This window comes from Perca fluviatilis, chromosome 16, assembly GCF_010015445.1.
Source record: "Perca fluviatilis chromosome 16, GENO_Pfluv_1.0, whole genome shotgun sequence".
Lineage (NCBI taxonomy): Eukaryota > Metazoa > Chordata > Actinopteri > Perciformes > Percidae > Perca > Perca fluviatilis.
The window spans coordinates 29,693,215-29,720,987 of NC_053127.1; the positions used below are offsets into that span (position 1 = coordinate 29,693,215).

General features: G+C 44.4%; 1 protein-coding gene across 1 annotated transcript in view; it reads right to left on the minus strand.

Moving 5' to 3' along the window:
• Positions 1-13,992: 13,992 nt before the first annotated feature.
• Positions 13,993-27,773, minus strand: part of cxadr (CXADR Ig-like cell adhesion molecule) — a 41,377-nt gene continuing 27,596 nt past the window's right edge. Inside the window, exons 2-7 of the mRNA XM_039777713.1 lie at positions 26,233-26,402; positions 21,755-21,959; positions 17,931-18,086; positions 17,682-17,804; positions 16,105-16,243; positions 13,993-14,979 (exon numbers count right to left, since the gene is read on the minus strand). Coding sequence (XP_039633647.1) covers positions 14,697-14,979; positions 16,105-16,243; positions 17,682-17,804; positions 17,931-18,086; positions 21,755-21,959; positions 26,233-26,402 — 1,076 coding nt within the window. The 3' untranslated portion in view covers positions 13,993-14,696. The remainder of the gene's footprint in view (positions 14,980-16,104; positions 16,244-17,681; positions 17,805-17,930; positions 18,087-21,754; positions 21,960-26,232; positions 26,403-27,773) is intronic.

Here is a 27,773-nt window from a genome sequence, read left to right on the forward strand (position 1 = left end):
ACAGAGACAGAGAGCGTAGGTATATGTAAGGAGATAACTTGGGCACAGGCTAATTACTGCTAACTAAAATGATAGTTAACATCAGTAATTAAACCTAAACAGCTAATGTAAGTCCAAACTGCCTGCGAGCTTCTCCTGTACTATACGGTAATATACACAATCGTTAGTCTATTTTTACAAAAACGTCTGCTACGGAGCCATAACGTGAGGTACAAGGTAATGGAGCCTTTTATACATTGTCGTGTTTCTTTAGAAATAAACAATGGACAAATGGAGTCTTTAAACGCTTCAGATGTAAAGTTATTCGCTGTCAAAGTGACGTCAAAATGAATGGCAGTCAATGGAATGCTAACAGCGGGTAATCGCTTGTTAGCATCAAAATGGCGCCATAGGAGCTACGCATTCCAGACGCTCGCTTACCCCCTTGAATAAACCAAATGGATACTGATGAAAACCCAGGTACTAATGATGAGAATCAGCCAACCACTCAGTCTCAAACCGAACTCGTTCCGAAAAAAGGCTCACATTCGTTGGTGTGGAAGTATTTTGGATTCAAGCAAGACGACGAGGATCAGTCTGATGTGATTTGCGAGGCATGCTTTGCCCTCGTTGCAGCACCGCAAAGTAACACCACAAGACTTTACCAGCACCTCAAACGTCACCACTAACTGCAATATGATGAAGCCGTACAAGGCGAGAGGTCCGAAAGACATTTCAATTAGCCTATTTACAGCCATGTTCAGGGCCATATTCAGCGCAGTGCGTTAAACTTGTATTTTTTACTTGAATGGCCAGTTGAATGTTAATTCTATAAAAGGCAAGCAGTTAAAGAGTGTCCAAAGAAATCATTCTGTTTTTGATAGTGTACTTAATTGGCAATTTACAAACTCCATTTCTCTAGAGACTGAAGCTGCAGCATGTTGATTGGCATGTTTTAATTATGTAAAGACATGTTCAAGGAGTTCAGATAGAGCCGGTATCAGGGCCATATTTAGTTCAGTATGTTAGGTCACTACTTTTAGTAGCCTACTGTACTTAAATGGCCAGTATTTACTTTATTTTCTTTATTCATTGAAGCCTCTATGTTTACAGGCTTGTGGTGATGCGCAAGGTGCTAAAAATCAATGTTTGGTACTGCCAATTTTTTGTTTTGTCATGGTTCATGTGTGCAATAAACATTACACATCGTGAGAAAAAAATCGTGGCAGAGAATCGTGATATCAATTCTAAGCAAAAAAAAAAAAATCGTGATTCATATTTTTCCCCGAATCGTGCAGGCCTACTGTTCATCACACCCCCAACCAGCACCGTTCCACAGCCCAAATATGCACACTTGGACACTTGGCTGTAACCAGTTGGAAAAATTACCTAAATTATTAATCTTTTATCTGAAAAAAAGAGCTTTGAATGTACAAATGTAATGTGCTGTATGTGAAATATAACTGCTCAATAAAAAGAGATTTCAGATAAATTATTAATCTTTTTATCAAAAGGTTTACTTGCCAGCTTACTTGTTTTTTTGGTGCTAAATAAAATAAATAATACAACACTCTCTTAATGGCTTGAGGAGAATCCCTAAGACGATGATTGATAATAACTCTCCCGTCGTGATGCTGTGTTAAACATGACCTGATTAAAACCTGAAAACCTAATCACAACCCTATTTACTTTGATACCTGTACACCCACGTACCACCTCTGGTCGTGTAAATCGCTTTCTCAACACAAGATGGCATCGGTGTACACTCCTACACTGTAAGGGGAGACAAAAGAACCAACAAAGACAGTTTTGGTGGATGGATGCTGTATAGCGGGTAGTACACAGTGACCTGAGAGGGGAACCAGTTTGGCAGGTTGACGTCCTCTGACCAGCATCATATGCTTGGCATTTAATTGAAGGGAACAGTCAGCACAAATCCTGTCAAACTGGAAGAGCAGCCTGGCTAGACTCGACAATCCTTTCGTTCTCGTGTTTGAGTTGAGCTGAGAGGCAAATAAAGCCGCGGTCCTCGCTCGTCAGCTGTCTGAACCCTGGAGCCTGGAATTCAGCCCAATACTGATAGGCGTACCTGGTGGCGCACCCTCTCTCTCTGCCTCTGAGCTCACATAATATCAGCAAACAAGAACATATTGACGCCTCAATGCTATTGTAAACAAAGCCTGTCTCTGGGAAATGACTAGTCTCTGGGTTATGCAAAACACAGAGGATCATATACCAGAAGAGGAACACTAGCTAGGGCACACCTGCACAGATTCACTATCCCTTCCTAATCGGACGTACTGTACGTGTCCTCCGTCACCATAATCTTATGTTGCACAATGCACTGGCTCTGGCTAATACACCACCGTTTTCCCTGAGAATAAAAAAAAAGCAATTATGTGGGAATGCTCATAGTCTTTTCTCCCCACTGAAAACAGTTCTAATCACATCCAAACAAACGCACTCAGGCGCTCCTAAAAATACTTTCCTGTTTATTAATGGGAAGGCATCCCATTCTCAGTGATAAAACTCCCCTGGTGGTTCCGCTCTCCTGAGAAAAAGCCTATAAACACAAGCCTAGCAGTACCGCAGTCGGTTCCTCTACTGGGATTAAGTCGATGCTCAGGCCTCGCAAACAAGACTTTGTTCGTTCATCGTTAGTTGAATCGTTTAAAGTTAAATTCTGGAAACGAGAGGAGAGATGAGATCAAAAGAGCAAGAGCTGGCCTCACATATGAAACGCTGTATTAGTGCACAGTGGATCCAGCCCTCCGCTGAACCCAGGGACATTAGCATAATGCTTTAGACGTATGTATCCGATTATCTTTCACGGCGACCGCTCGCAGTGGTTAGAATGAGACGAGCTGGTCCGGCTACTCAGTTATAGCCCCGTTTTGAGGAGAAGATGAGACGTAAAATAGCATATTTGCTTAAACCGCTATGTAAACTTAATCTGACACCAGGTTCAAGCTGACTGCAGCTGTACGCCCCTTTCCAAAATACAGATTTGTTTTAGTACTCCAACAGAATCTTTTGATCTTCCCACGTCACTCTTCATTCTGTACGATGTCTTGTGTGATGTTTGAGGTAATTGAGAGGATGCCTAGGCCCTCTGAGCGATAACTTGCTACGCTGACGGAAAACAGGAGTATCTGAAGAGGTCACGACGCTCGCTATAGTAAGAGGCCGGAAATACATTAAAGAAGCTGCGTGTCAAACGTACTTGAATACATAAAGCCGAGGGAGAAAAACACTTAGGCGCTGCCCGTCTGTTAGGCGCTGCCCGTCTGTTAGGCGCTGCCCGTCTGTTAGGCGGGGACGAAAACAGGAATGTTCTCACAGCCGTGACCTTCGAGAGGGTAGCTGTTGTTTATCACAGCTGATTAAGGCAACAGCCTTTCAACGCTCTGGAGTCCTTCAGACATTTTACTACTCCTACTTGTTATGTATTCCTGCTTCTCAAACAGCATAGTCGAGGCTCATCGCGCTGACCCAGAGGTTATCAAACCACAAAACAATTCTACTTAACCCTAAAGTTTTCTTTGTATTTCATCTCCACCAGGAGGCCCTTCACACACCCGAGAGCAGGCCCCCGTTGGCCGGGAGATTCAGACAGACAAACTAATTATTGCAGTTGTTCATCCTGCACCACAACATTTCAGTCAGCCAACTCACCTGGAACGCATTATAATGTGAATGCAGAGTATGTACAGAGTAGGGATCGACCGATACTATTATACTATTATGATACTATTATAGTAGTAGTTAATGACACCGATAACCCATATGCATTTACAGTGAAAATGAAAATTCAGTCAAAATTAAGATTTTGCAATGTTACAAACTCCAACACAAAACTTTGTTTAAATGCTTTAAGCAATTGTTTAATAAATTAGAAACTTTCAACATAATACACAGTAAAAGATAGTCAGATAGTGTTGGGGGAGGGGGTGGGGGGCATTAAGTCAGAATCAGAGGTGAGTGAAACCGAAGCAGAGGGACAGACACAGAGCTGTAGCGGAGCCAAAGTAGGACACTTTTTAATTCATTAACTTCACGGTTATCAGCAAATAAAACGCAGATACAGATAATCTGCAAACTGCCAAAAAACAGACCGATAATCGTCCAGGGCCGATAATCTGTCTATCCCAAAGTGGATATTTGGTGTCTAAGCTCTGACCTTCTCATTTCTCAGAAGCACACACCCCCAAGCCCAGAGTGACACACATTAGATCCAGAGCACGATCTATTCAAGTGGACAACAACTGGCCATACCCCTGCTAGGTACCTCAGACCAGCGGTTCTCAATCTTACAAGTCGCGACCCCACAGAATAATGAGGTTGGTGTTCGTTTAGTATGGTCCCTTACAAAATATATGAAATCAAAAAAATATTATGCAGCAGCAGGCAAGACAAGTGAGCAGATCTTTATTTAAGATGTAGTTAATAGCATTAATGATGGCTCAGTTCTGTTAGTGTACCAATACATCATCCTAGTGAGCCAGCATGCACAATACCAGGGTCCTGAAAGGCTCATTCTAATAGGGTCCAGCTATTATTTACAGGTGGAAAGAGTACTAGACTATGGTATTCAAGTAGAAGACATCACTGCGTTCCATTTTTAAAAAGGGAAGGGGAAGTTGCATAAACATACACGCCACTTTCCTAAAGCCAAATAGCGTGTTATCTGTACGCATTTTGAGCTTTCCACGCGTCTGTCTACGCTGTATACAGCGGATGTAAACATACACACCAGGTTGGGTTTAGGAAAAGAACATTGGGAAAGGCTTTAGTAACACAAAAACACGACGGTGACCAACGTCACACGCTTAGGAAAACAGTAAACGGTTGGTTTTAGGAAAGAAACATTGGGGAAGGCTTAAAAAATAAATAAACAAAAACACAGTTGATAAACGCCCCACGCGGGACACGATCCCGGCTCTCCTGGGTGAAAGTCCTGTGTTTTACCCATCCGCGGACTTACGTCCTTTCATACTACTCGCACGTAATGTAGGTCAATGGCAGCCGAACGGCGTTGATAAACACGCTAAAAAGCGATTATGCGTCTTGATAACATGCCAAAATGGCATACGAATTGGCATGTAATACATACGCCACTTTATAAGATCAGTCTGAAAATAAATATGGAAATGTTAAATGTCAACCAGTGGAACAACATAAGCAACATGAGCCTTTGTGTCCAAACCAACAATAAATTCCTTTCACGGCCCTTTGTAGCCTGTGAATACAATACAACAGACTATCAATGGACCTCTTTCACAGCAGACATGTTGACTTGTCATAGTAGGAAAAGCACAGCTGAAATTGATAACCTTAACGATGGCTCAATTCCATCAAGTGTCCCAGTAAGCTATTTCAGTGAGTCAGCATGTACACTACCAGGGCCTCTCCTAAGTGGAATGCAGCCATCATTAATACACCTGTGTTTTTTACTACTATGACATGTCAACATGTCTGCCGTGAAAAAGGTCCATTAGAAACATTCAACTGGCTTCATCAGTGAAGCTTCACTAGAATTAACCAGAAAAGAGACAAAACTCAGACAACTTTTTTTTTAAAAATGGCCGACAATAAATAAAAAGTGCAGACAGTGGACACCACGGCTGGCAGACAACACAGAGACGTAGAAACAATATAAACTCTACAGCAGTTGCTACCACAAACACACATATTACAGCAAAGGAGAGAGTGCATAGCTTTTCACCCCACACACACACACACACACACACACACACACACACACACACACACACACACACACACACACACACACACACACACACACACACCCCATCTGGAGAACAAGTGCTGTTGTACTTATCTATCTGAAGTTCAGCATTCTGCAAGTCATCAACAATACGCTTGTTCATCTTAAAGCATAAAATAACCAGTCCACTCAGCCTCTCTGTCCCACTATAACCAGTCCACTCAGCCTCTCTGTCCCACTATAACCAGTCCACTCAGCCTCTCTGTCCCACTATAACCAGTCCACTCAGCCTCTCTGTCCCACTATAACCAGTCCACTCAGCCTCTCTGTCCCACTATAACCAGTCCACTCAGCCTCTCTGTCCCAGTATAACCAGTCCACTCAGCCTCTCTGTCCCACTATAACCAGTCCACTCAGCCTCTCTGTCCCACTATAACCAGTCCACTCAGCCTAACCAGTCCACTCAGCCTAACCAGTCCACTCAGCCTCTCTGTCCCACTATAACCAGTCCACTCAGCCTCTCTGTCCCACTATAACCAGTCCACTCAGCCTCTATCCCACTATAACCAGTCCACTCAGCCTCTCTATCCCACTATAACCAGTCCACTCAGCCTAACCAGTCCACTCAGCCTCTCTGTCCCACTATAACCAGTCCACTCAGCCTAACCAGTCCACTCAGCCTCTCTGTCCCACTATAACCAGTCCACTCAGCCTCTCTGTCCCACTATAACCAGTCCACTCAGCCTCTCTATCCCACTATAACCAGTCCACTCAGCCTAACCAGTCCACTCAGCCTCTCTGTCCCAGTATAACCAGTCCACTCAGCCTCTCTGTCCCACTATAACCAGTCCACTCAGCCTCTCTGTCCCACTATAACCAGTCCACTCAGCCTCTCTGTCCCACTATAACCAGTCCACTCAGCCTAACCAGTCCACTCAGCCTAACCAGTCCACTCAGCCTCTCTGTCCCACTATAACCAGTCCACTCAGCCTCTCTGTCCCACTGAAAGGCCGCACCGCCGGAGGATCCACCATGAGCCTTGACGGATAAACATGGTGGGTGTGTTTGTTTTGGGTCACTTAGTGACGCGTGCTCGCCAGGTGGTGCTAATTAAGGTAGAGGCAACCTACCTTAACCCATTCCTACTGGGTTAGAGCCTCTCAAACCAACAACTAAAGCCACTAAACCCATTTCAGTTCATGTATCTATACCACCGACGTACATTTATCAACAGCATGAAGACGTCACAATGCAGGCTACCTGTCCAATAAAAAAAAAGCGAGGTCAACCGCTACAAGAACTTACTTCTCATAGATCCCAAGCCAGCAGGCCCCCTAATTACAGCTGAAAGCATAGCTAGCAGACAGCAATTACGATATTTCCAGCAGTCTGAGTCACAGCAGACATGTACCCAGCAGCAGCAATAATGCTAGCCCACGAGCAGTGACAAACAGCCAACACACTGACTTATAATGTTAAAGAGCAAGCAGCAAACACTTACCGAGGTGAAGGGAAGTGGAGTCCCCGGAATCTCTCGACGGAGAAAGTCGGACCTGGGCCTCCACAGCATGAATAAAACGTGCATGTTTGTGTCTGTTGTTTCATATACCGCCCGTAACATTTCCGTTGGATATAGGTAGGCCTATGTATGTATAACACTAGCCTGGTTTGTTAAGTTAAGAATTATTCCCGTAAGAAAGACCGCAACCGTAAAATTAGATAAAAGTATCTGCTGTTAGACAGTAGACCACACAGGCTGCCTGACTGCAACTCTGTTGCTCTGCTACTGATGACGTAGGCCCTGTTGGATTCACTTTCCTATCCGCATCCTAAACTACAAATTCAGTCTTGTTCAAATTCCATTTTTCATGTCTTTCCCCGTCTTGAACTGCAGCCAACAAATGCTGGTGCACGGACGCACAAAGAAAACCTGTTTAATTGCAGATATAGAGAGAAATCATATTATGTGGTTTTAATGCTGGGGCTCAGACAGGTTTTTAGTCCAGGACTTTTGTCCCATATGTTGTAAACTAGGACAAGATCATTAGGATGACCAACATAAATCTATTCTGAGGATCAGCTGGAGGGCTTCCAAAAACCCAGTGTGTCTCGGGCCTAGATCCATCATTAACGTAATATACAGGGCTTGAAAAATTAACAGGAACAATTTAGGTCTAGTAGACCGGCAACCAATAAACTGTAAAGCTTATAATATTTAATATTTTATTCAAACATCATCATGGTCATTTTTTATATAGTAAGTGTGTATATAATTTGCAGTGCAGTATTGGATAACATTATTGTAAGGTGTTTCTGTTATTTTGTCCACCCCCTGTATCTACATGCAAAACCTTCTCAGTATCCTTAATAAGCAACACCATTTGTGAAACCTCCTAGGAAAAGAATATAGAAAGGAATTAGGAAACAGGAAATGTCTGAGGCAACAAAATGTCACTCTAAAATATTCCATTAATTATTTTAGACGGAAATTCTTGCCCATACAAATCCAGATTGATGAGAATTGCACAGCAATTATTCTTCTTCTTCGGCAAGAGAATGCAATTTCTGAAGAAATGGTTGTGGGATTGCTGGCCGCTGAAAAGCTGCAGCTGCAGCATTGCTGGACGGTCAGAGCTAAACTGTGCTGTTGAAATAGTTAGTTAAACATGTTTAAATCTTTGTAAATAACACCTGTGTTGTGCTACCTTGAAGCTGGACGTTAACTCTTTCAGAAAGATTTTGAAGTTTGAATGACATTTCCATGTTGAACTGTGTTGAATGTAGAAAACTGAGACCAGAGATAAGATTGCTGTTGCCAAGCAATTCTGCCCCATCCAAAACCCCAGCATCAGTCTCATTTAACACCTGTGACAGGTGGAGTGCCCCACGGAGGGGTTGGTTTCAGTCTGTGAAGGTGGCCGGAGGTATGTGTCCAGCCGCAGATGTTAAATCACCACCCTGACCTTTGCCCTCGCCGTGGCCATTCAGGGTGACGCTACTGCACACGGATACTAGGCTACACACGACCAGCACTAACACGTATGAACACATACGTGGGCCGGCGCCGAGAGACGCGCGTGTTGATCTATCACTGACATCGCTGTGGTAATAATAGAGATGACCCCAATCATCAGAGGGAGGAAAAAGGGAAACTGAACCGTATTCCCTTGCCAAGGCTACATTTTATGGCCGGCCTCCAATTGTGCCCTCTTGATGACACGGCAATGGAGGATGATCACCTATAATAGAGTCCAGCCGAGGTGCAGATTAAAGGTACAAATCACATTGTAAACGACTGAGGTGAGCTGCACTGTGTAACCTCCATCTTGGTCTGTGGGGTTCAAACCACAGTGTTCCCCTGGTTCCAATCTCTCAGTTTGACTCAATGAAGATATGTGATAACAGAGCACAATGGGACGAAAGATCAAAAGAACTGTGTGTGTGTGTGTGTGTGTGTGTGTGTGTGTGTGTGTGTGTGTGTGTCTACACTGAGAGAGGATATTAAACCAGGTGTCTTGCCTCTGAACCTTCTTGTACCCCCCCCCCTTCTTTTCTCCAGCGGCATATGGAAGAAGGTCGAGAAGCAACTCTGATGACGTTAATTTCCCCCACACGCGGTGCCTCTCCTGTGGTAAGGAGCTAAGTGCTCGCTCTCTGTTTCGCTCATGCTACACGCAATCTTCCCGCCAGTGAATAAAATGTCCCATCTGCTGATGAGCCGTCACCTCACTGATCCATTAAGTTTTAACCAAAGTCCCACCAGAGAGAGAGGGGGGGGGGGGGAGATCTTGGTATGACATGATGTTCTTGGACTGGAAGTATAATCTCAGCGTGCATCCGCCGCTGCTCCCTTCTCCCCAGAGAGAGGGAGAAGGTCATCCATCAAAAGTCACGTATTAGTCATCGAAATGTGAGCAGCGGTGGGGGTCTGAATAGTGACCCAAAACGGTGCTGAGATGCGACGGGCGTAGAGGTCGGCCCCCTTGACAGATGACTCCATATCGACCAAAAGGGAAGACGGTAGAGGTGGGGAAAGGGCCGCCGGATGCTATACCAAGAGCTCTCCTCCTCCTCCCAGACTGGGAGATGAGGAAGACTGACAAATGAGTGCACGACAGCTTGGTAAAGCCTCCTGAGAAATCTGGTGCTGTCTGCAGGCCTCGCAGACAGAGTGGGATGATTGGCTCTCCGCATAACAACCTCCGCCGTCTCCAGCCGCAGCGCGCAGGTTGTTCAAGGCGACATACGGTTGAGTGCCGTGAGTGTTTGCACGGTGACACATTGATGCTGGGCCTCCTCCTCCGATTGCTTTTCATTTCACATGGCACCATGACTGTGCATTTAAAGTTCAGACTGTCAGCTTTAATTTAAGAGCAGCCTCAGACAGACTGGTTGCATTGTTGAAGTAACTACAGTCATCTGCTTGCTAACTTCCCCTAACCCTCCCACGTGTGATATTAATAATATCATCCTTAAAGTATGAAAGGATGCTGACCTGAGAATTTGACACCCAAATATAGGACTTAACCTGTATCCATCTAAATACTATACTACTGCGACCGCAAGCAAGATGGACCGTGTCCAAAAATGGCTGTGGCTCCTCGGTGAATTATCCAGCGAAGCTGTAAAAAGCTTACATTCACATCACAATCTGTGTCATTTTACACCCAAAGTGCTCAGAACGCCGAGCCCAAAAATGTTAATGTACCGCTGTGCCAACGGAGTTGATGGAGCTCGCTCTTCATGCATATGCATATTCCACTATCCTACCCAGAATTCCCCCTTGCAACCCTCTCCCAACCTGACTGAGGTTTCTAAAAACGGCAGAAAGCTTAGCGCCTGTGAGAGCAGACGTCATGCCGGAGGAGAGCGACTTTGATGAGACCCGTGCTTTTTGAGGCCTCTTTTGTTAGCAGGCTGCGAATCACTCTTTACAAGATAAATCATTCCGCTAGCAGCCGGCTTAGACTGTGTACAACCAGATAAGGTTGCCAAGGAAACCCTCCTGGAGAACCAATGAGTTTTATTTATTTATTTTTGCAATACCAACCTCCTTGATCCGTGCAAACAATTAATACCTCATCCAGGCAGGAGGGAGGGAGCCGGGAAGTGGGAGGCAGGCACAAATCCCCCAGGTGCTTAGCACAACCCCACTCTCTCCCTTATGCGAATGAGGACATGAGGTAAAAAAAAAAAAAAAAAAACATGTCCCAAATGGATATTGGACTGGAAGACACTGAGGGGATGATGTATGACTCGTTGAACATTAATTCAATGAGAACAGCCCTTTAGTCCATAAATGTAATCTGCACACATCTCTAATGTCCTTTTAATCAATGTTTTGAATGCTCGGCCATAAAAGTGCCATTACGTCCCGCCGCATCCATTTGTAGGACGTCGGCTCTGCAGGTATCGCTGCGGCTGAACGCCCCGCGGCGCATAAGATAACCCCTGATGTGCAGAGCTGCTGGGGGGGGGGAGCCATTAGTAGGGACTTTTGACTAGCCACAGATCAATGCTCTGGGGCCCTATCTATTACCGACATACAATTATAGCAATGGACGTCCGCTTAGCACTGCTACTAAGTGCTTTAGTCTTTTTTATTGACAACCTGTCAACAGCCTGCACACAGTGGAGCTGTTGGCTAATAATCAGCTATCGACCCGTCCACACGTTGAGATCACCAGCATGTCGGGGAGTGTATAAAGAGTGTGAGGAGTCAAAATAGAAACACGTTACGTCAACATGAGCGCGATCTGTCCCTCGCTCATTAACTAGGCGTTTTTGCACCATTCAGCATACTTCATTAGAAAGCTTATTTTGTACAACTTTGATTAGTGCTGGGCTTGCAATGAAAGTCAGTACCCACCACATTAACTAAAAAAAGGGGGGGGGAGAAATTGGCTGTAATTGAAAGTAAAGCTACCCAAATGGTGACTCAAATGGCCACGATGCTGCGGGCAATACAGCGCAGGTAGGCGAGCCAGGTCACAAACATGTGCGTGTTTGTACTAAAGCTGAATGGCGAGCATTGGAGACCGCAGAGGGCGACTGTGCCTGCCCGCTTAATTGATTAATTACAGTCATTAAGCCGTTAGAAAGTCACCTCACCTGGTGTGAGGGGTGGAATTCACTGGCTGATTAAAATTAAATCACAGTCAAAAAGCCGCAGGAAGCCGAGTCCCCGGAGAACACGCGCCGCTGGAGAGGAGAGAAATTGAGTTTTATTCATGTCAAACTGCTTCAGTAAATAAACAATCGCGGCTGCCTATTCTTTCTTCATTTCATGGACTTTTATTATTCAAAAATAACAGCACAAAAAAAAAAAAATACACAAAAAGAAAAACTGGTTTTCGCACAGTGTGCAAACCTCAAAAAGGAGATCTTCATACATTAGTACGCCGATTTCAAAGCTACAGTTAATATTGGTGTTAGTAGTTAATCTTCTGAGCACACAGAGGGACAGTAACAGGACCATCTCTCTTAGAACTCTGTACAGTTTGTCAGCAGGTGGAAATCTAACTAGACTTCTACAGGGGCCCATCCTAACAGCAAACTCCCTTAATGTCACACACACACACACACACACACACACACACACACACACACACACACACACACACACACACACACACACACACACACACACACACACACACACACACACACACACACACACACACACACACACACTCATTTCTTCGTCTCAGCAGTCACATCCCCTTACATCCCAGAATTCACACAGGAAGTTACTCACACATTGCCAGAAATTTCCAGTCATACTATGGAACATTTAAACTGATTAAAAGACCCATACCGCCCCTTCTCTTCTTTTAGATATAGATTTGCCAAGCACAGCACGGCAGAGCATCACATATACATACAAACATCATCATCTTTATATCATTCAACTGTTGTGATTAGATAGGGTTACTTTGACAGGATATTTATACATACAGCCAGAACCCCCCCCCAAAAAAGCACATCAATTTCTTTTATCTTAAATAAAGTTTAAAAAACATGGTCACCTTATGGAATAAAAAAAAACAAAAAAACAAGCTTCAAGACAATGATACAAGTTTTTTTAAGCTATGGGGGAATTTGTATGCAGTGAGTGGGTGTGGGAAATCCTAGACTCGACCCGATCGAGGCAACAGAAAACAATCAATAGGCTCACTGTGTACTGACCGATTATTATATTGTTCTAGAGGCTGTGGGCTACGATGGCCATTTGGGATGACGCTACTGCACATAGCACAGCGCACGTTGGCAGCTGTGCTATGACACAACTCAACTGGGGCAACAAGGCACAATAGCAGTAATTAGAATCCAGCTGTGAGGGCTGTGCAGAGGTGAACTGAGGGGAGGTGTGTAAGGCTACAATAAAGGAATAGAATAAGGCGCTGGAGCAAAAAGAAACACACTCCAAGTATTCATACTGGTTTACTTTGTAAAGTAGCAGACGAGATTAGATATTGGGCTTCCAAGAGTTTTGCAAAAAATGGAAGAAAGGGCATTATTTAAGAGTAGAATAACCCTCAAACTGCAACTGAAAGGACATTTATATTATCCAGCACTGAGACTGCACAATGAACTCAAACCAAAGGGGTTGTAAAGTGAATGCAGAGCAGTACAATTCAGCATTCTAAGGAGTTTCTCATTTGTTCCTCTTTGTGGGCCTTTTTTCTTCATGTAGGCCGGCTTAACATCCTTCATTAAAAAAGGTCCAATTAATGCTACAGAAGCCATGAAAGCTTTCTTATTGACCACAGCGAGAAGGTTAATCAAGATATTGGCCCCTTGGAATGAGACTAAAAATAAGGAGGATTACATATACTGGACATCTGAGGAGAGGGGGGCGGGGGGGTGTGTGATACTACAGATGATGAATTAAGACTGGGTGCTCTTGTCCTGCTAATATGGTGTGTGTGTTTGTGTGTGTGTGTGTGTGTGTGTGTGTGTGTGTTAGGGGAGGATGTTCTGGTGGTCACAGGGCTTAGGGGCCAGTCAAACACAATCAAAGCTAATTGCTCAGTGAACCTTGCTGTCCAGCTGCCTCCCTATACACTACCTCCTCTAAGATCTCTGGAGGAGCGATGGCAGTTATTGTTTTTTAAGCTTAGTCAAGAAGCAATAATCCACCCAATCACAAGATGTTGAGGTCTGACCCTCCCCCTCCCCACCAGCCAATCCTGTTCACTTCAGCCAATTCAAAACAGCAAACGGTTCAACAGAAAAGGGCTGACCTAAATAGACTTTTTTTTCCAACTCCGTTGAAAGACAGATTCAAATTGGTGAATTTTCTTTTAATAAGTCTGTCTTTCCATTTTTCCAAAAGGTCAATAGAATACATTTATGGAATTAGAGATGTCAGAAAAACGAGTAGTGACTGGATTTCCTGACCAATGATCATCATGTAGGCATTAAAAGACGAGAAATGAACTATACATTTCCAAAACTCCCATTCACAAACATACACTTATATTCACACACACGCTTACAGCTGCAATTTTATACATACATGCATACAGCTGTAAAGCTGGCCAATTAGGGGCCTGGATCTGTTTTGAACATAGAATATCTCTACCGCAAGGGCCTTCTATATTTAAAAAAAAAACAAAAACAAAAAAAAACACATGCATTCACGTTATGTACAATATAATTTGTATATTGACCATTCTGCTTCATATCCACCCCAATTCATTTTTCAGTGAGAAAATCCAGGAAGTAAAATTCATAAGTTTTTTTGTATTTATATTTGATAAAAAGTTAATGTGCTCTGTTGGGTTTCCAGTACAATTCAATTTCTCTTCTCAGCACCAACGCAGAGCCAGGCCTTCATAAGGAGGAGGGTACTCCCATTTGTAAATATTGAAGAGCTAAAGGTCAGGCGAGTCAGCCCTATCCCAGCTCTCGCTCCATCTTCAGTGGCTTGTGTCCTACTTCCTCCATCCCTCCCCTCGTTGCACGGCCACTTCTCGAGGACAGGCTAGACGATTGAGCCGTCCTTGTTCTGGGCAGGGATCATGACCGGGATGCCCCCCATGCGGCTGAGGTTGGGGCCGGCCATCCTGGCAGCAGTGGGCGGGGGCAGAGGGGCGTGGCTCGGAGGCCTCTCAAACTCCTCTGACGAGGGAATCTTGTCGTACTGGGGCTTCAGGGCGTACTCGTGCAGGTTGGAGGGGGACATGGAGCCCAACGAGGAGCGCTGGCTGCCCACGGTGAAGCTGCGCGCCATCGAAACGCGGCTCTTAGGAGGGGGCACGTCCTCTCTGAGATAAGACAGAGACAGCAGCACATTTAGACAACAAGACTGCAAACTCACTTTTATTCGCTTACCTCAGTGTCAAGTCAGAGATTTTGAATTTTGAAAAAGATTTTCTAAGGTGCTATAAAACCATAATGAAGTTTGATGACACACAGGTATAAAAGTCTGGCATGTCTGGCACTTGCGGCCCACAGTGAGGAAAACAATAAATACTGGAGAAGTGCATGAGTCATTTCAAGAGCGAAACATGATTTGACTCAACAAAGAGGTACAAATAATTGGAGTTGGCCCGTTTGATTGGTTAGGGCGGTGTCTGCTCACTGCTCAGCCACACTGACTGTGTAATAGCCTGTAGAGATTGAGCTGAGAAACCAAGTACAGCTATGCCCTCTACTCCCTCTGCCACCACATTAACAACTAATAAGCAGCAATAATCCAGTTAAATGCTCAATCAAACTGAGCCTGAGGGGCTCCAGCGTGTTTAGTCTATAGCTGCATGCTGTGGTCTTTCAGCGAACGTGTGTGTCTGTGTTTACGAGACAGGACCAGCGGTCTAATCCGCTTTGTCCTACAGCGCGAGTGTCACATTGTGGTCTTAGACAGATTCAGTCCGCAGCAGAGGGATAGTAAGCCCAGGGGTTGTACAGAGCCCATGGAAACGATGGAGAGTTGGATGATGAGTGGAGGGGTTAGAGTAGGTGGCTCTGGAGGGGGGGGGGAGCCAGCAGCAGACATGACACAGGATCCACAGAGCAAACAAAGCTTTCAAACTGATTACCACAGCTGTTTATTTGAGGAGGGTTAAAAAAAGAAAAACGCTGATAGAGAAAAAACATTTTCATGGTTGTTGTGGCTGTTGGAGACGTGTGTGTGTGTGTGTGTGTGTGTGTGTGTGTGTGTGTGTGTGTGTGTGTGTGTGTGTGTGTGATGACCACAGGGAGCTGAGAGTAATAATTACATGTAACCTATTGCATTTTCCTATGCTAAAATCTTTCCAGTATTATACAACCGGACACATATTTCCGATTATATTTAGAAAAACCTACACGGTTTAACAAAATATTCTTCTATCAAAATTGAGCTTTGGGTATCTGTGAGCCAAGTGTCATTGATGTTTTAGTGAATGTACCTTATCTCATTGCAGATTTCCTTCTCATACTTCTTCCGGTTACGGGCACGGCAACAGCAGAAGAGGATGATGGCGATGATGAGGAGGATCAGGAGTACAGTAATTATGGCTCCTGCGATGATGCCTGCAGTGTTGGGGGCTGCGCAACACAAGGAGGAAAAGGGTTGGAAGGTTTGGTAAAGGTCATTTGGGTAGCAGTGACTTAAACATAACTAAGGCTCCAACATAGACCTCAAAATATAGTGCTGGATTATTTTCTGAGGCAAAGAGGTGTTTTGACCATGGCTTTGAGAGCTCATGACCCATAAGTGAGGTTTTAGCATCTGGCACCATTTTTCAGCTTATCACATTGAAAACAGTTCAACATTTCAGTGCAATTACCAATGTCACTCAAGACATCCTCCTACCACTAAAGTGCGCAGTAAACATTCTGCGTCCGCATAGCAAAGGGGTCTGTGTGATGCACATTTCGTCATCTGCTAACTGCTGTGTATGCACACACTATATCTAATGTAAACAGAACTGTGGCCAGTTTTGGAGTATGTCATGACTGACCTGCCGGTCATGGTCGAGCACGTGAAGCACGGCTTCGGTAGCCGTCATGTTGAATGTAAACAAAAAGCTGCTCGCCGTCACTGTGCTATCGTCGTCACCTCGGTTGGGATTGGTGTAAAGCCCGCCTCAACGGTTGAGATTGGTGTAAAACCCGCCTCAGCGGTTGGCATTGGTGTAAAACCCACCTCAACGGTTGGGATTGGTGTAAAGCCCGCCTCAACGGTTGAGATTGGTGTAAAACCCGCCTCAGCGGTTGGCATTGGTGTAAAACCCACCTCAACGGTTGGGATTGGTGTAAAGCCCGCCTCAGCGGTTGGGATTGGTGTAAAGCCCGCCTCAACGGTTGGGATTGGTGTAAAGCCCGCCTCAGCGGTTGGGATTGGTGTAAAGCCCGCCTCAGCGGTTGGGATTGGTGTAAAGCCCGCCTCAACGGTTGGGATTGGAGCCTCGATTTTGGAGACATTGGAAACGGGTTTGAATGGGCTCTTCACCAGACTGACTTGCAGAGCAAATCTCAAATTTGCCTGAAGTTCGTCAGGGTTTACCCAGGCTAGAGTGTCGGGGCAAGAATGATTACATCTGGCACATTCTGCAGTACTGCAACTTATGAGCACATTAACAAAATAGTAGTCCTGAGATCAATAAACCGTACTCCGTAAGTAAGACCAAAGAAAGGTAAAAGTATCCTTGTGCCTGTATGATCAGTGTTTCCTCTATGTTGATAGCATAGTGGCGGTGCGCCACGGTAAAATTTCCAGCGCCATGGTATCAGAAATAGGGCAGACGCACAACAGGCTTTCCGCTATGTACACCACGCACCACCGTTCCTTCGGCTGTTTATGAAAAGTGATAAAGTCGTAGAGCCGTCAGCCTGTTGATCGGCCCACCGCTTAAATCCAGTCCTTAAATATCTCAACTAGGGCTACAACAATTAGTCAATGGATTAAGTGACTGAAAATTCATCAGCAGCTATTTGGATATTGCAGGTCAGTGCATCAACGTGAAGTTGGTTGGGTACTCACGAGGTGTCACGTTGAGATACAGAATACATTCCTCAGAGCCAACACGGTTATTGGCAGTGCAGCGGTAGGTGCCAGATGTGCTGGCAGATGCGTTCCTCACGTTAATGGTGCCTCCCACTGGATCTGTATGGAGGGAAAAGAACACATCAATGAAGAGATGGCAGCGTTAAACAGAAAGAAGACCTGTGTGTGGGACCTAAAAAAACTGATTTCCATTTGTCTGGGAGTGCTTGTGAGAGGGTCCATTACCCATCACAGCAGAGCTGGGCAGCAGCTTGGTGTCACTGGTCTTCTCCCAGCTGTATTGCAGGGGTTTGGTGCCCTCGTTAGATATGCACCTCAGCACAATGTCTTTGCCTTCCTGTGTGGGGCCTTCGGCGTAGCACCTGGGCTTGGATGGCTTCACTGTGGAGAGAAAGAATGAAAGAAAAGTGATTGAGAGAGGTGAAAAACAACAGACACAACCAGGTGGCCTCGGAAACACCACATCCCTCCTGCCTACAACCCTATTATTTTTAAGTATTGTGGCAAGTTGTGTGCATGTGTATTGTGTATTCCTCAAGTTCACCTCCTCCCTTGCTCAAAGCAGCAGTCATCGGTGTAATGAGAGGCGTAATCAGAGTAATTGATACAGCTGCTGTCATTACAGGAGCTGTCGCCTGCCATCGGACACACAAACACGCACACGTGTGCACGTAGCTTTCTGGGTTAGGATGGATGGAGGCTAAGCTTTCTGTCTGAAAGCCTAACGTCTGCAAACACTCCTCGGGTCAGTCAGAGCGCTGGCAGGAGATGAAATGGGGGATTCAAAAACAAACAAGCTTCAAATTAAAAGCAGACCGACTCCAATGAAACCGAGACACACAGTCAGCCAGGCATCGGGGGGTGGGGGGGTAAAAGGGAGGGAGGTAAAAAGAGAAACAATGAGAGGTAATGTTTTTGAGGCCACAATCCAAGTTTTGTGCGTTCAGTGAGAGAAAGCTGACATCATGGTGTGGTAATAATGGTTCTGTAACAACAAAACCCTGGAGCGGGGCTCTCCAGATCTGAACCAGGTGTCAGACGAGGGGTGGGGGGAGCTTAGCAGGCATAACCGTAAGGATTAACAGTAGACTAACGGTATTGAGTGCTCCTACTAATCTAATAAACTCACAGGGGGTCAGGACGGAGGGGGCAAAACAGAGAGCTGGGCAGAGCAAAAATGATGTGAGCGCTGATGGACAGATGGTAGAGTGATGGGGGCCAAGGCTGTGCAGCTCCTCACTCACCGGCCTGCTCTTTGCTGCTGTTGTGTTGCACCTACACACACATTCACACCACACACAGTAAATGTCAGACAGCTATGACATTTTGATATTTTTTTTATTTATTTATTTTTTAAAAAGGTGAACTCGACACGTCTGAGGGCTGTAACACACAGCTCCTCTTATTAGGACTGCTGTCCGATGAGCAGATTTATTTGTTTGAAAGATGAGGTCAAAGAAGAAGGTGACAGAGCCTGGAAGAGTGCAGAGAGATAAAGGGCAGAGCGATGCGGCTAACCTGGCTCCGTTAAACGAACAATGAATTGAGATTTATGAGTTGCACAAGGCTATCTTGCGGCCGAGATAAGTAGAAAGGGATCGCTAGATTGTGGTATTCATTGGAGTAAAGAGGCGCACAGGAGTGTCAACTGATAGTTGAACGATAAAGTGAAATATAAGCGACTAGTGGGCACTAAAGTTGGGCAGAAAGAATTAAAGAGATTGGCTGTTGGACTTTCAGTGAGATCCTGGATGCGATGAAGAATGCCTGGACTTGTGGCAGACAGAGTTAAATGATTGGCTGTTGAGAGTACAGGTGGGGGTGTGTCAGAAACAGTTTTGAGAGTTGCTGACATGCAGTGCCGGACTGCAGGTGGGCATTCTCGTCCTGTTAACTTCAATGTCCCGGTGCAACCTGTGGAGAATACACAACAAGGGATGCTACCTACTACTACCGTACAGTAGCTGGACACCATGGACACTGCAGGTTTCAGCACGTGTGCATGCCTGCATATGGCCGTGTGTGTGTGTGACAAGCCACAGCAACACCCAGTGTATAAAATTGAGGTGTGTTTGTTTGTGCACACATACGCATGCACGTCTCCCCTGTTCTCGGGACCATACACCTTGTGACAAGATCGACCTGAAGGTGGAATGCAGAGCAGGCAGGATGTCCTTCCCTCTCCTTGTCAATGTTTCTTTGCTAAGAACACCCCTGCCCCTGGGGTCAATAGCTAGCAGCCTGTCAGCTTCTGTAGCCTCGAGCTATCCCTCTCTCTAATGCACCCTATAGATAAAGACAACTGCCTTACAACCAGAATGAAAGACGGATTTGCATTGTGGTCACCTAGCTGATGCTCTTATCCACAACCGGATACGATGGACAAATGAAACCGGACAATCAACACAGATTGTCGAACCCGGGCCCGCTGTGTTGAGGAGTAAACCTCTATGCATGAGCGCCTGCTCTACCAACTGAGCTATCCGGGCGCCCATATAACTGGTATTTGCTTGTGCAGCAAACCTCAGCCTAGATGCCGTTTCCATTTTAGATGGGATTTGTTAACTACGTGGCTTTAATGAAATGATAAACTTAACAATGACATTAACCAACATTTAAAAATAGGCATGAAAACAATTGATGAATCCTTCCTCGCTGGTGAGGAATGTGCAAGTGTTCTACGGAAGAGAAGCCGTCACAGGAAATGTACGAGCATATGTATGACTCAGCAATGACTTAAGAAGTGATTCGTTTTGTTAAGTTGCTTCTGGTCAGATACATTTCTATGTAAAGTAGCCTTCCCGAGGGCTTAATCAGTGGTTCGTGCGTCAGCTGTTAATGGTCAGATTATCTGTGGCTGGCCATTCATTTCTTTTATCACTTTATAACTGCTTAGTGGTGCCACACCATAGCTACTGAGAAGCCTGTTTGTTTTCCAAGAGCTCATGTCTTTCTGGTTGAGCTAGTTGGTGCAGTGCAGTCACTTTTATACACATGATATCATGTCAACAAGCCATTTTTTGGAGTTTGCCCTATCTTTAGAAAGGAGAAACCATTCCCGATGACAGAGCTGCGATAACAGCTTCTCCCACAACACACTAGTGCAGTGCATGTGGGTAGTTTTTCCCATATGCAAATACCAGGCTGGGTTTCGGGAGGCGATTCCCTTTCGACATCATTTAGTCAGTTGACTGACCAGCAAGGCCACTCTGTGTGAGTGTGTGTTTGCCTCGGGAGTGAATCATCTGACTTATACAACTCTGATGTGTCACCCATCTCACCCTGTGCAATAAAAAGCCAGCCGAGTGCATCAACTCCATTGCTGAGGTTTGACCACATTTTTAAAGACAGGATTACATTGTGCACTTTGGAAATGATGTCATATTGTTTAACTGCCTTTGCCTGTACTATTTAGGGTATTATGGTTTCAAAATGAGTAACGTGTAATCATTTGATATTGTTGTAGTTTTCACAGTTAATAGTCTAAGAATATAGCTAATAGTGTAAATATTTGCATCATTTGCATACCAACATTAAAACAATTTAAAATGGGAGCTGTGATTGACGAAAAAAGACAAGACTAATACTAAATAGAAAAATATATATAAGTTGTAAATCATGGCCGCAATATTAAGTGAAAAAAAAAAAAAAAAACATTTTAGACATAATCAGAGCGTCGAGGATGAATACAGAATTGTATCACAAAGGGGGCAATGCTCCACAGCCTCCAGGAAGGTCATGCACTCGATTTTAGAAGGGATTACATCAAAAACAGCCAAGGAGGGCAAAGGCCGTGTGATTTGGTGCATGTGTAGAGAGAGAGAGAGAGAGAGAGAGAGAGAGAGAGAGAGAGAGAGAGAGAGAGAGAGAGAGAGAGAGAGAGAGAGAGAGAGAGAGAGAGAATTTACCCTGTGAGGAAGAGAAAAAAAAAAAAAAAATTATATATATATAATTTTTTTTTCTCTTATTTTTTTTTTTTTTTTTATATATATATATATATATATATATATAAATAACACACCAGAGTGTGTTCAGTTGGTTCCACTCACCCATGACGATCAGTAGCATCTTCCTGCTGCGGATACCGGGAGCCTTCTTCACCTTACACTGGTAGGTGCCCGAGTCGGACGACTTCAGCCCCGTCAGGTTGATGGAGGCGTCGCCGTTCTTGGGGTCGGCCGAGTTGAAGTGGACTCGACCCTTCATTGGTTCATAGTAGTCCTCGTAGGACCTGTCGCCAGAGTACAGGATCACCTTGGATGTGAAAAGGGAGTGAAGGAAAGAGAGGTTGGGTTAACATAAACCTACATAGAGCCATGTAATTATCCGTTTATGAAAATAAAAGTCCTTCTAGAAAACAAATAAAACAAAGGCCTTGAAATGACAGTTGTGGGCTTTCTGAAAGCTAAGGCCTTGCTCACTGAACCAAACTAAATATATGGAAGATAGAAGGCAGCCTCCGTTTTATCTCGGCAATGCCCTTCAGCCTGGCAGCCTGCGCTGTTCTGCCCTTTCTGTGCTCAATAAGAATGAAGGTGGAACAAACAAAGAGACTACTGTGGAGCCAAATCAACACCTGCTGTGTCAACAAAGAGCAGTAGCCCCCCAATTCTCACACACACACACACACACACACACACACACACACACACACACACACACACACACACACACACACACACACACACACACACACACACACACACACACACACACACACACACACACACACACACACACACACACACACACACACACACACACACACACACACACACACACACACAGGAAATGCCTAGAAATAAAGGCCAGGTGGAGCCAACAAGGAACCTCATAGCTAGTAGCTGCGGTGATGGAGGAGGGGAAGAACAAAAACACAAGGAAAACAACGAGGAGGGTAAAAAAATAAAGAAAGAAATGCAAACAACAATGAAGAGTTTTCATTCTCTTTCATAGACACTGGCATATTCTTCCACATTTCCATGGAGACAGTCAAAGGCAGACTTTTCTGTGCCACGATCAACACCAGGCATACGCACAGCAATACCCCTGGGTAGAGAGGAGGAGAGAGGAAAAAAACTAAAGATGTCAGGAGGAGAGGAAGAATAATGAACCCATCAGAGGAGGCAGAGCACTTAAAGGAAGCACGAGACGAGCAAAACAAAAGGTAAACAGAGCCGGGGATGTTCTGGTGTGTCTACAGCAAGTTGCCTTTCTGCTACATTTCCAAATGGAAGGCTAGTTCCTGGAGCGGCGATGCAGGCGTGCCATGTTCATCTTGTACATATTTGACATGTAAACAGGTAATTAAGTTAGAATTCCACCTGGCTCTCAGGGGAGGGGAAACCTATCCTAACTTCACTGCGGATCAGAACATCAGCAGTAATAACAGCAATATGCGAGATGAGAGCACGGAGGAAATTAAATTGCCCCAAGCTCAGCCAGACAACAACTCTCACTTGTGCTCAACCACTTCACAGGCACACAGATGGGAGTGCTTACACACATGCACACCTCTAACAAAAAAAAAAATCTGAACTGCGCAATAACCTTGAGAATCATAATCCAATGAAAAGAAGAAAAAAAAGCCCATAAAGAGCCTGGGGAATGGAAATGAAAAGGGCAAATGACTAGACAAGTTGGGGAGGGGTGGAGGGGTACCACTGTCTGTGTGCTGCGTTTCATAACAGGTAGGACATTCAGTGATACAATCGCCACCTGGCCCGGCCATTCTCAATGGACCGATCACGCTGCAGAGGTAGCAGTCCTCTATTGGCCGGGCTTAAGTTGCATCTGACACAGAAAGATGAGGTCATTGTCATGTGATGCTCAGGCAGGGAAGGGGAAGAGGTGCAGATCATTTGAGATGCAAAGCAGAGAGCTGCGAGTCTGCGACACCTGTGTACTCTAAACAACCTGCAGAGTTCAGGGAATGCAGCATCGTGTCTTTGCGCTCCCACAGAGGCATTTAACTCGAATGACTCGGGAGTGCTGCTGCCACGTGCTCTCACAGCAACAGCTCTGCTCCAAACTGCTTCACAAGGTTAAAGCAGAATGCCCACCTGAAAACGGATCAAGTGTCCTTCAATATGGAGGATATAGAGAAGGTCACAAAATGTGGCCATTAGCATTCACGGTCATCACTGATGTACAAACAAACGATGCAATTTTCCCCAAACAGTGTCGTGGCTTTACAATCAAATCCTCCAATACTTTGTCAACATGCACAAATTCCTGCCGCAATATGTACAGCAAACAAAAGGCTCTGATGCTGCGCCCAAGGACAAATAAGACAGTTTGTGTGATATGGGATAAGGATATGCAATTTTGAATGTTTTTCCTTCTGAACACATATCTCCTGTTCACACCATTCAGATTTACTTTTCATATTTGTGTTCCTCGTTGTTCTCACAGTGGTGCTGTGCACTCAGGGCACACCCTCCTTCCAGCTAATCTGTAGCCAGGCAATGAGAGACAAATGCTAATAACTGTTACTGTAGGCATGCCTGGCATCCCTCATTCAAGCCCAACAAAGCAACATGCATTAGCTATGCTTCACCACTCAGACCCTGATGATATGTGGGATATGTCAGATGAAGGAGGCCATCATTCCCCAGCAGATACTTGATTGAATAGATAATGATGTAAAATTACTTCTGATTGCATCAATGCAAAGAATAATATGGTTCAAGAATATGAACGAAGTTGCACATGCCAGGCAGGCACACCACACAACCCATCTCCCTGCTTGCTAAAACAGTGCTTTGAGTTCCCAGCTGTATGACCCGGTGGACCGATCCTGTTGACTAGTTCTCTCTAGCGCTTTAAAGTTGTATATGATAGTGGCTGTTCCTTTAAGCGCGGCCTGGATTTGCTCATGTGCATGTGAGCAGAGGTTCACCATGGTCTTTGAGTATCTGGGAGCCTCTGGCTATAAAGTTTAGCCTTCATTCTCATCTCCTTGCCTGACCTAGTAGCGTTGGTCCTCTCAGATCAGCCTAATCCCATTTAACACTGTCACATATATTAAAGCAGCCCCTCGGGATTAATACGCCGCTAATTACAAAGAGTTTACTCTTAAGCATGACTTCATATTGGTTAAAGGCTATGAATGGGAGCGTGTGTGTATATAGCAAGCAAAATCTGATAGGTCAAGGAGAACAAATACGTTCAGAGAGAGTCTGGTCTGTTTTTAAAATTCCTACAAAAGGTTTGGCAAAGTGAATGGGTTTGCAGATTGACCTCATCAAAATAGCACAAAAAGAAAATAAACTGTGGAACCAGATGCAATATGGGAACATTTGATATATTTCTACAGCTGCATTCACACATGAAGAGGAAGAGGCCCTACCGGGGAACCACCCACACTGAATTCTGTCCTCCCTTGTAGCATTATTGAGACACTGAAAAACGTAAGAATTTAAAAAGCTCTATAATCATTATTTCATCATAACAACCATTGATAGATTAAGAATAACGATAATGATAGATTGCTAACTCCAGCTCACTTTTCTTCACTGCTCCCGTTAATGATTCAGAGTAAAGTAGGTTAAATCAGAGAGAATGGGGGTAATTGGTGTCTCCGTAATGGCACAAGACCAGAAGCAGGAGTACAGAGGCCTACCTGGGTGAGATGAGGACCTGTTGGGCCAGTGGACTAAGAGGACAGTGGGTGGATGACAGAGACAGAGAAGCCTAATGATGAGCCACTGACCTATTCCTAACATTCGGGCCAGAAAAAGAAAAAAAAAAAAAAAAAAAAAAGGGAGTGAAGGACAGGTGGGGGAGTATAGAGCCATGGGAGAGAATCACACCACTGGAGCGATCTGTACCAAGAATCTATCTCTATGGCTGTGAGAGCCCTGAGGGCCTGTACAGATCCTGTAGAGTTGTGTAGTCCTCCCTTTCCATGGCTGAGGGCCATGCTGGAAAGCAAAGACACTGCCCAGGATAAAGAGAGCTCCCATCGCTCCCACAATGCGTCTGTGAGAACACTACGGACAACAAATGCTCAATACAAGTAGTGCATGTGGCTCCAATTACATTTGTCTTGTTGTATAATGTATACTTCCTACGTTTCACTGCAACAACTCAAGGAAATGGACACCTAGCATAGAGCCTGTATTGCATTTCAACACACAGACACACCACAAGTGAACGGTTAGGTGCAAAACCACACACACTGCAAACAAATGACGAGGGACTTTAAAAGTCTTTAAAGCTTTGGAGAAAATAAATTATAATAATAATAATAATAATAATAATAATAATAACACTGATTTCTGTTTTTTTAGGTATTGTTGAGGAGTTTGTGAAAGAATTTCTAAAGCTGCATACAGAAGGCCAGGTTGGAAAAGATTACCTAGCAAAAAGGCAAGAACAACGCTCAGCTTCACTGAACATAGATAAAATGACTGTGCTAAATAAAAGTCGATCAGAGAACAAATAACTGCCAAATGTACTTTCATATGCGGTCTTCAAAATAAAACTGTATCTTTAATGTTTGTGGGGAACATCTAAAACGTACCACTTTGTCCTCTTTCTGGTTGTCAGAGGACAACAAGCTCCATTCAATATCCAGCGGTCCAGAATCTTCCGGGGCCAGAGTGAACTGGCAGTCCAGCTTCACACTCTGCCCGCTGGCCGTCTCTATGGAGGTCGGCGCCGTAGACGTGATCTCTAGACCAGAGGCCAAACCTGGACAGAGACGCCGAAAGAGAGGGAATTAATGCACTGCAACATGCATAATAATAAAAACATGAAATGCAATTTAATACCGGTTTCACTATCATACCGGTATAAGAATGACGGAAACCCAGTAGGGATAATAAGTCAACAATTATTTATTAAGGACATTCATATCACATTTTTGTTAGCAGACAGAAGTTGTATAGGACTGTACAATTCCTAAAAAACATATAATCAATCAATTAACTTGACCTGAATCCAGATGAGCAGCAGAAAATTGATGGATGTCTCAACCAATTAAAAAGTTGTAATCTTTTAAGTTTATTTAGGATTCGGCTGAAATAACACTTGCCCGTTGTCAGATGATGAACGTCCTAGCTAATGTAGAGCAGTAGTGACAGAGCTTGCTACAGGTCTGATGATGCATGAAAATATTGAACAGGCTCCTATAGCACAGTACACTGTCACAACAATCCCACTTTCAGCTTATGTGTGTGTGAAACATCTGCCAACAGCCTGCATCAGATATTAAACATTTTACAACTGACATATTACATTTTAAATTAACTTTGTAATACCTTGAAACCTACGGCCTTTTGGGAGGAAAATGAATGAAATGCTTTTCAAGGCGGGCAGTTCAAGGCGGGCAGACCCTGAATACAGAGGTAGAGACTCATCGACCCGGGACAGTTGGGAAGCCGTGAGCATCAGTGAATAGGGCTTTAGTAGGTGGTGGGACACACGTTCGTACACTTGACCTCAGACAGTGCATACTCTTAGGATTTGTACCAGCCTTGGACTGTGAGGATTATTAAGTCTGCAGGCGCTGAAACGTTTCTCAATAAAATCATTTTTCATCTCATTGAGGAGTGATAAGTAGAGCTGGGCAATAGATCGATATTATATTGATATCGTGATATGAGACTAGATATCGTCTTAGATTTTAGATATTGTATTATGATAATATGACATAAGTGTTGTCTTTTCCTGGTTTTAAAGGCTGCATTACAGTAAAGTGATGTCATTTTCTGAACTTACCAGACTGTTGTAGCTGTTCTATTATTTGCCTTTACCCACTTAGTCATTATATCCACATTACTGATGATTATTTATCTAAAATCTCATTGTGTAAATATTTTGTGAAAGCACCATTAGTCAACCCGACAATATCGTTGCGGTATCGATAGAGGTATTTGGTCAAAAATATTGTGATATTTCTAACTGGGGGGGGGGGGGTCCCCATTCTCATCCCCGGATTGGAGGTCTAGGGGTATTTATGTTTTAGCTGATGTATATAACGAGAGCGGGCTACGTGACTTTAATGATCTGAGGCTGTCCTACCAATTGCCTGGAACATCTTTATTTCTGTACCTTCAACTA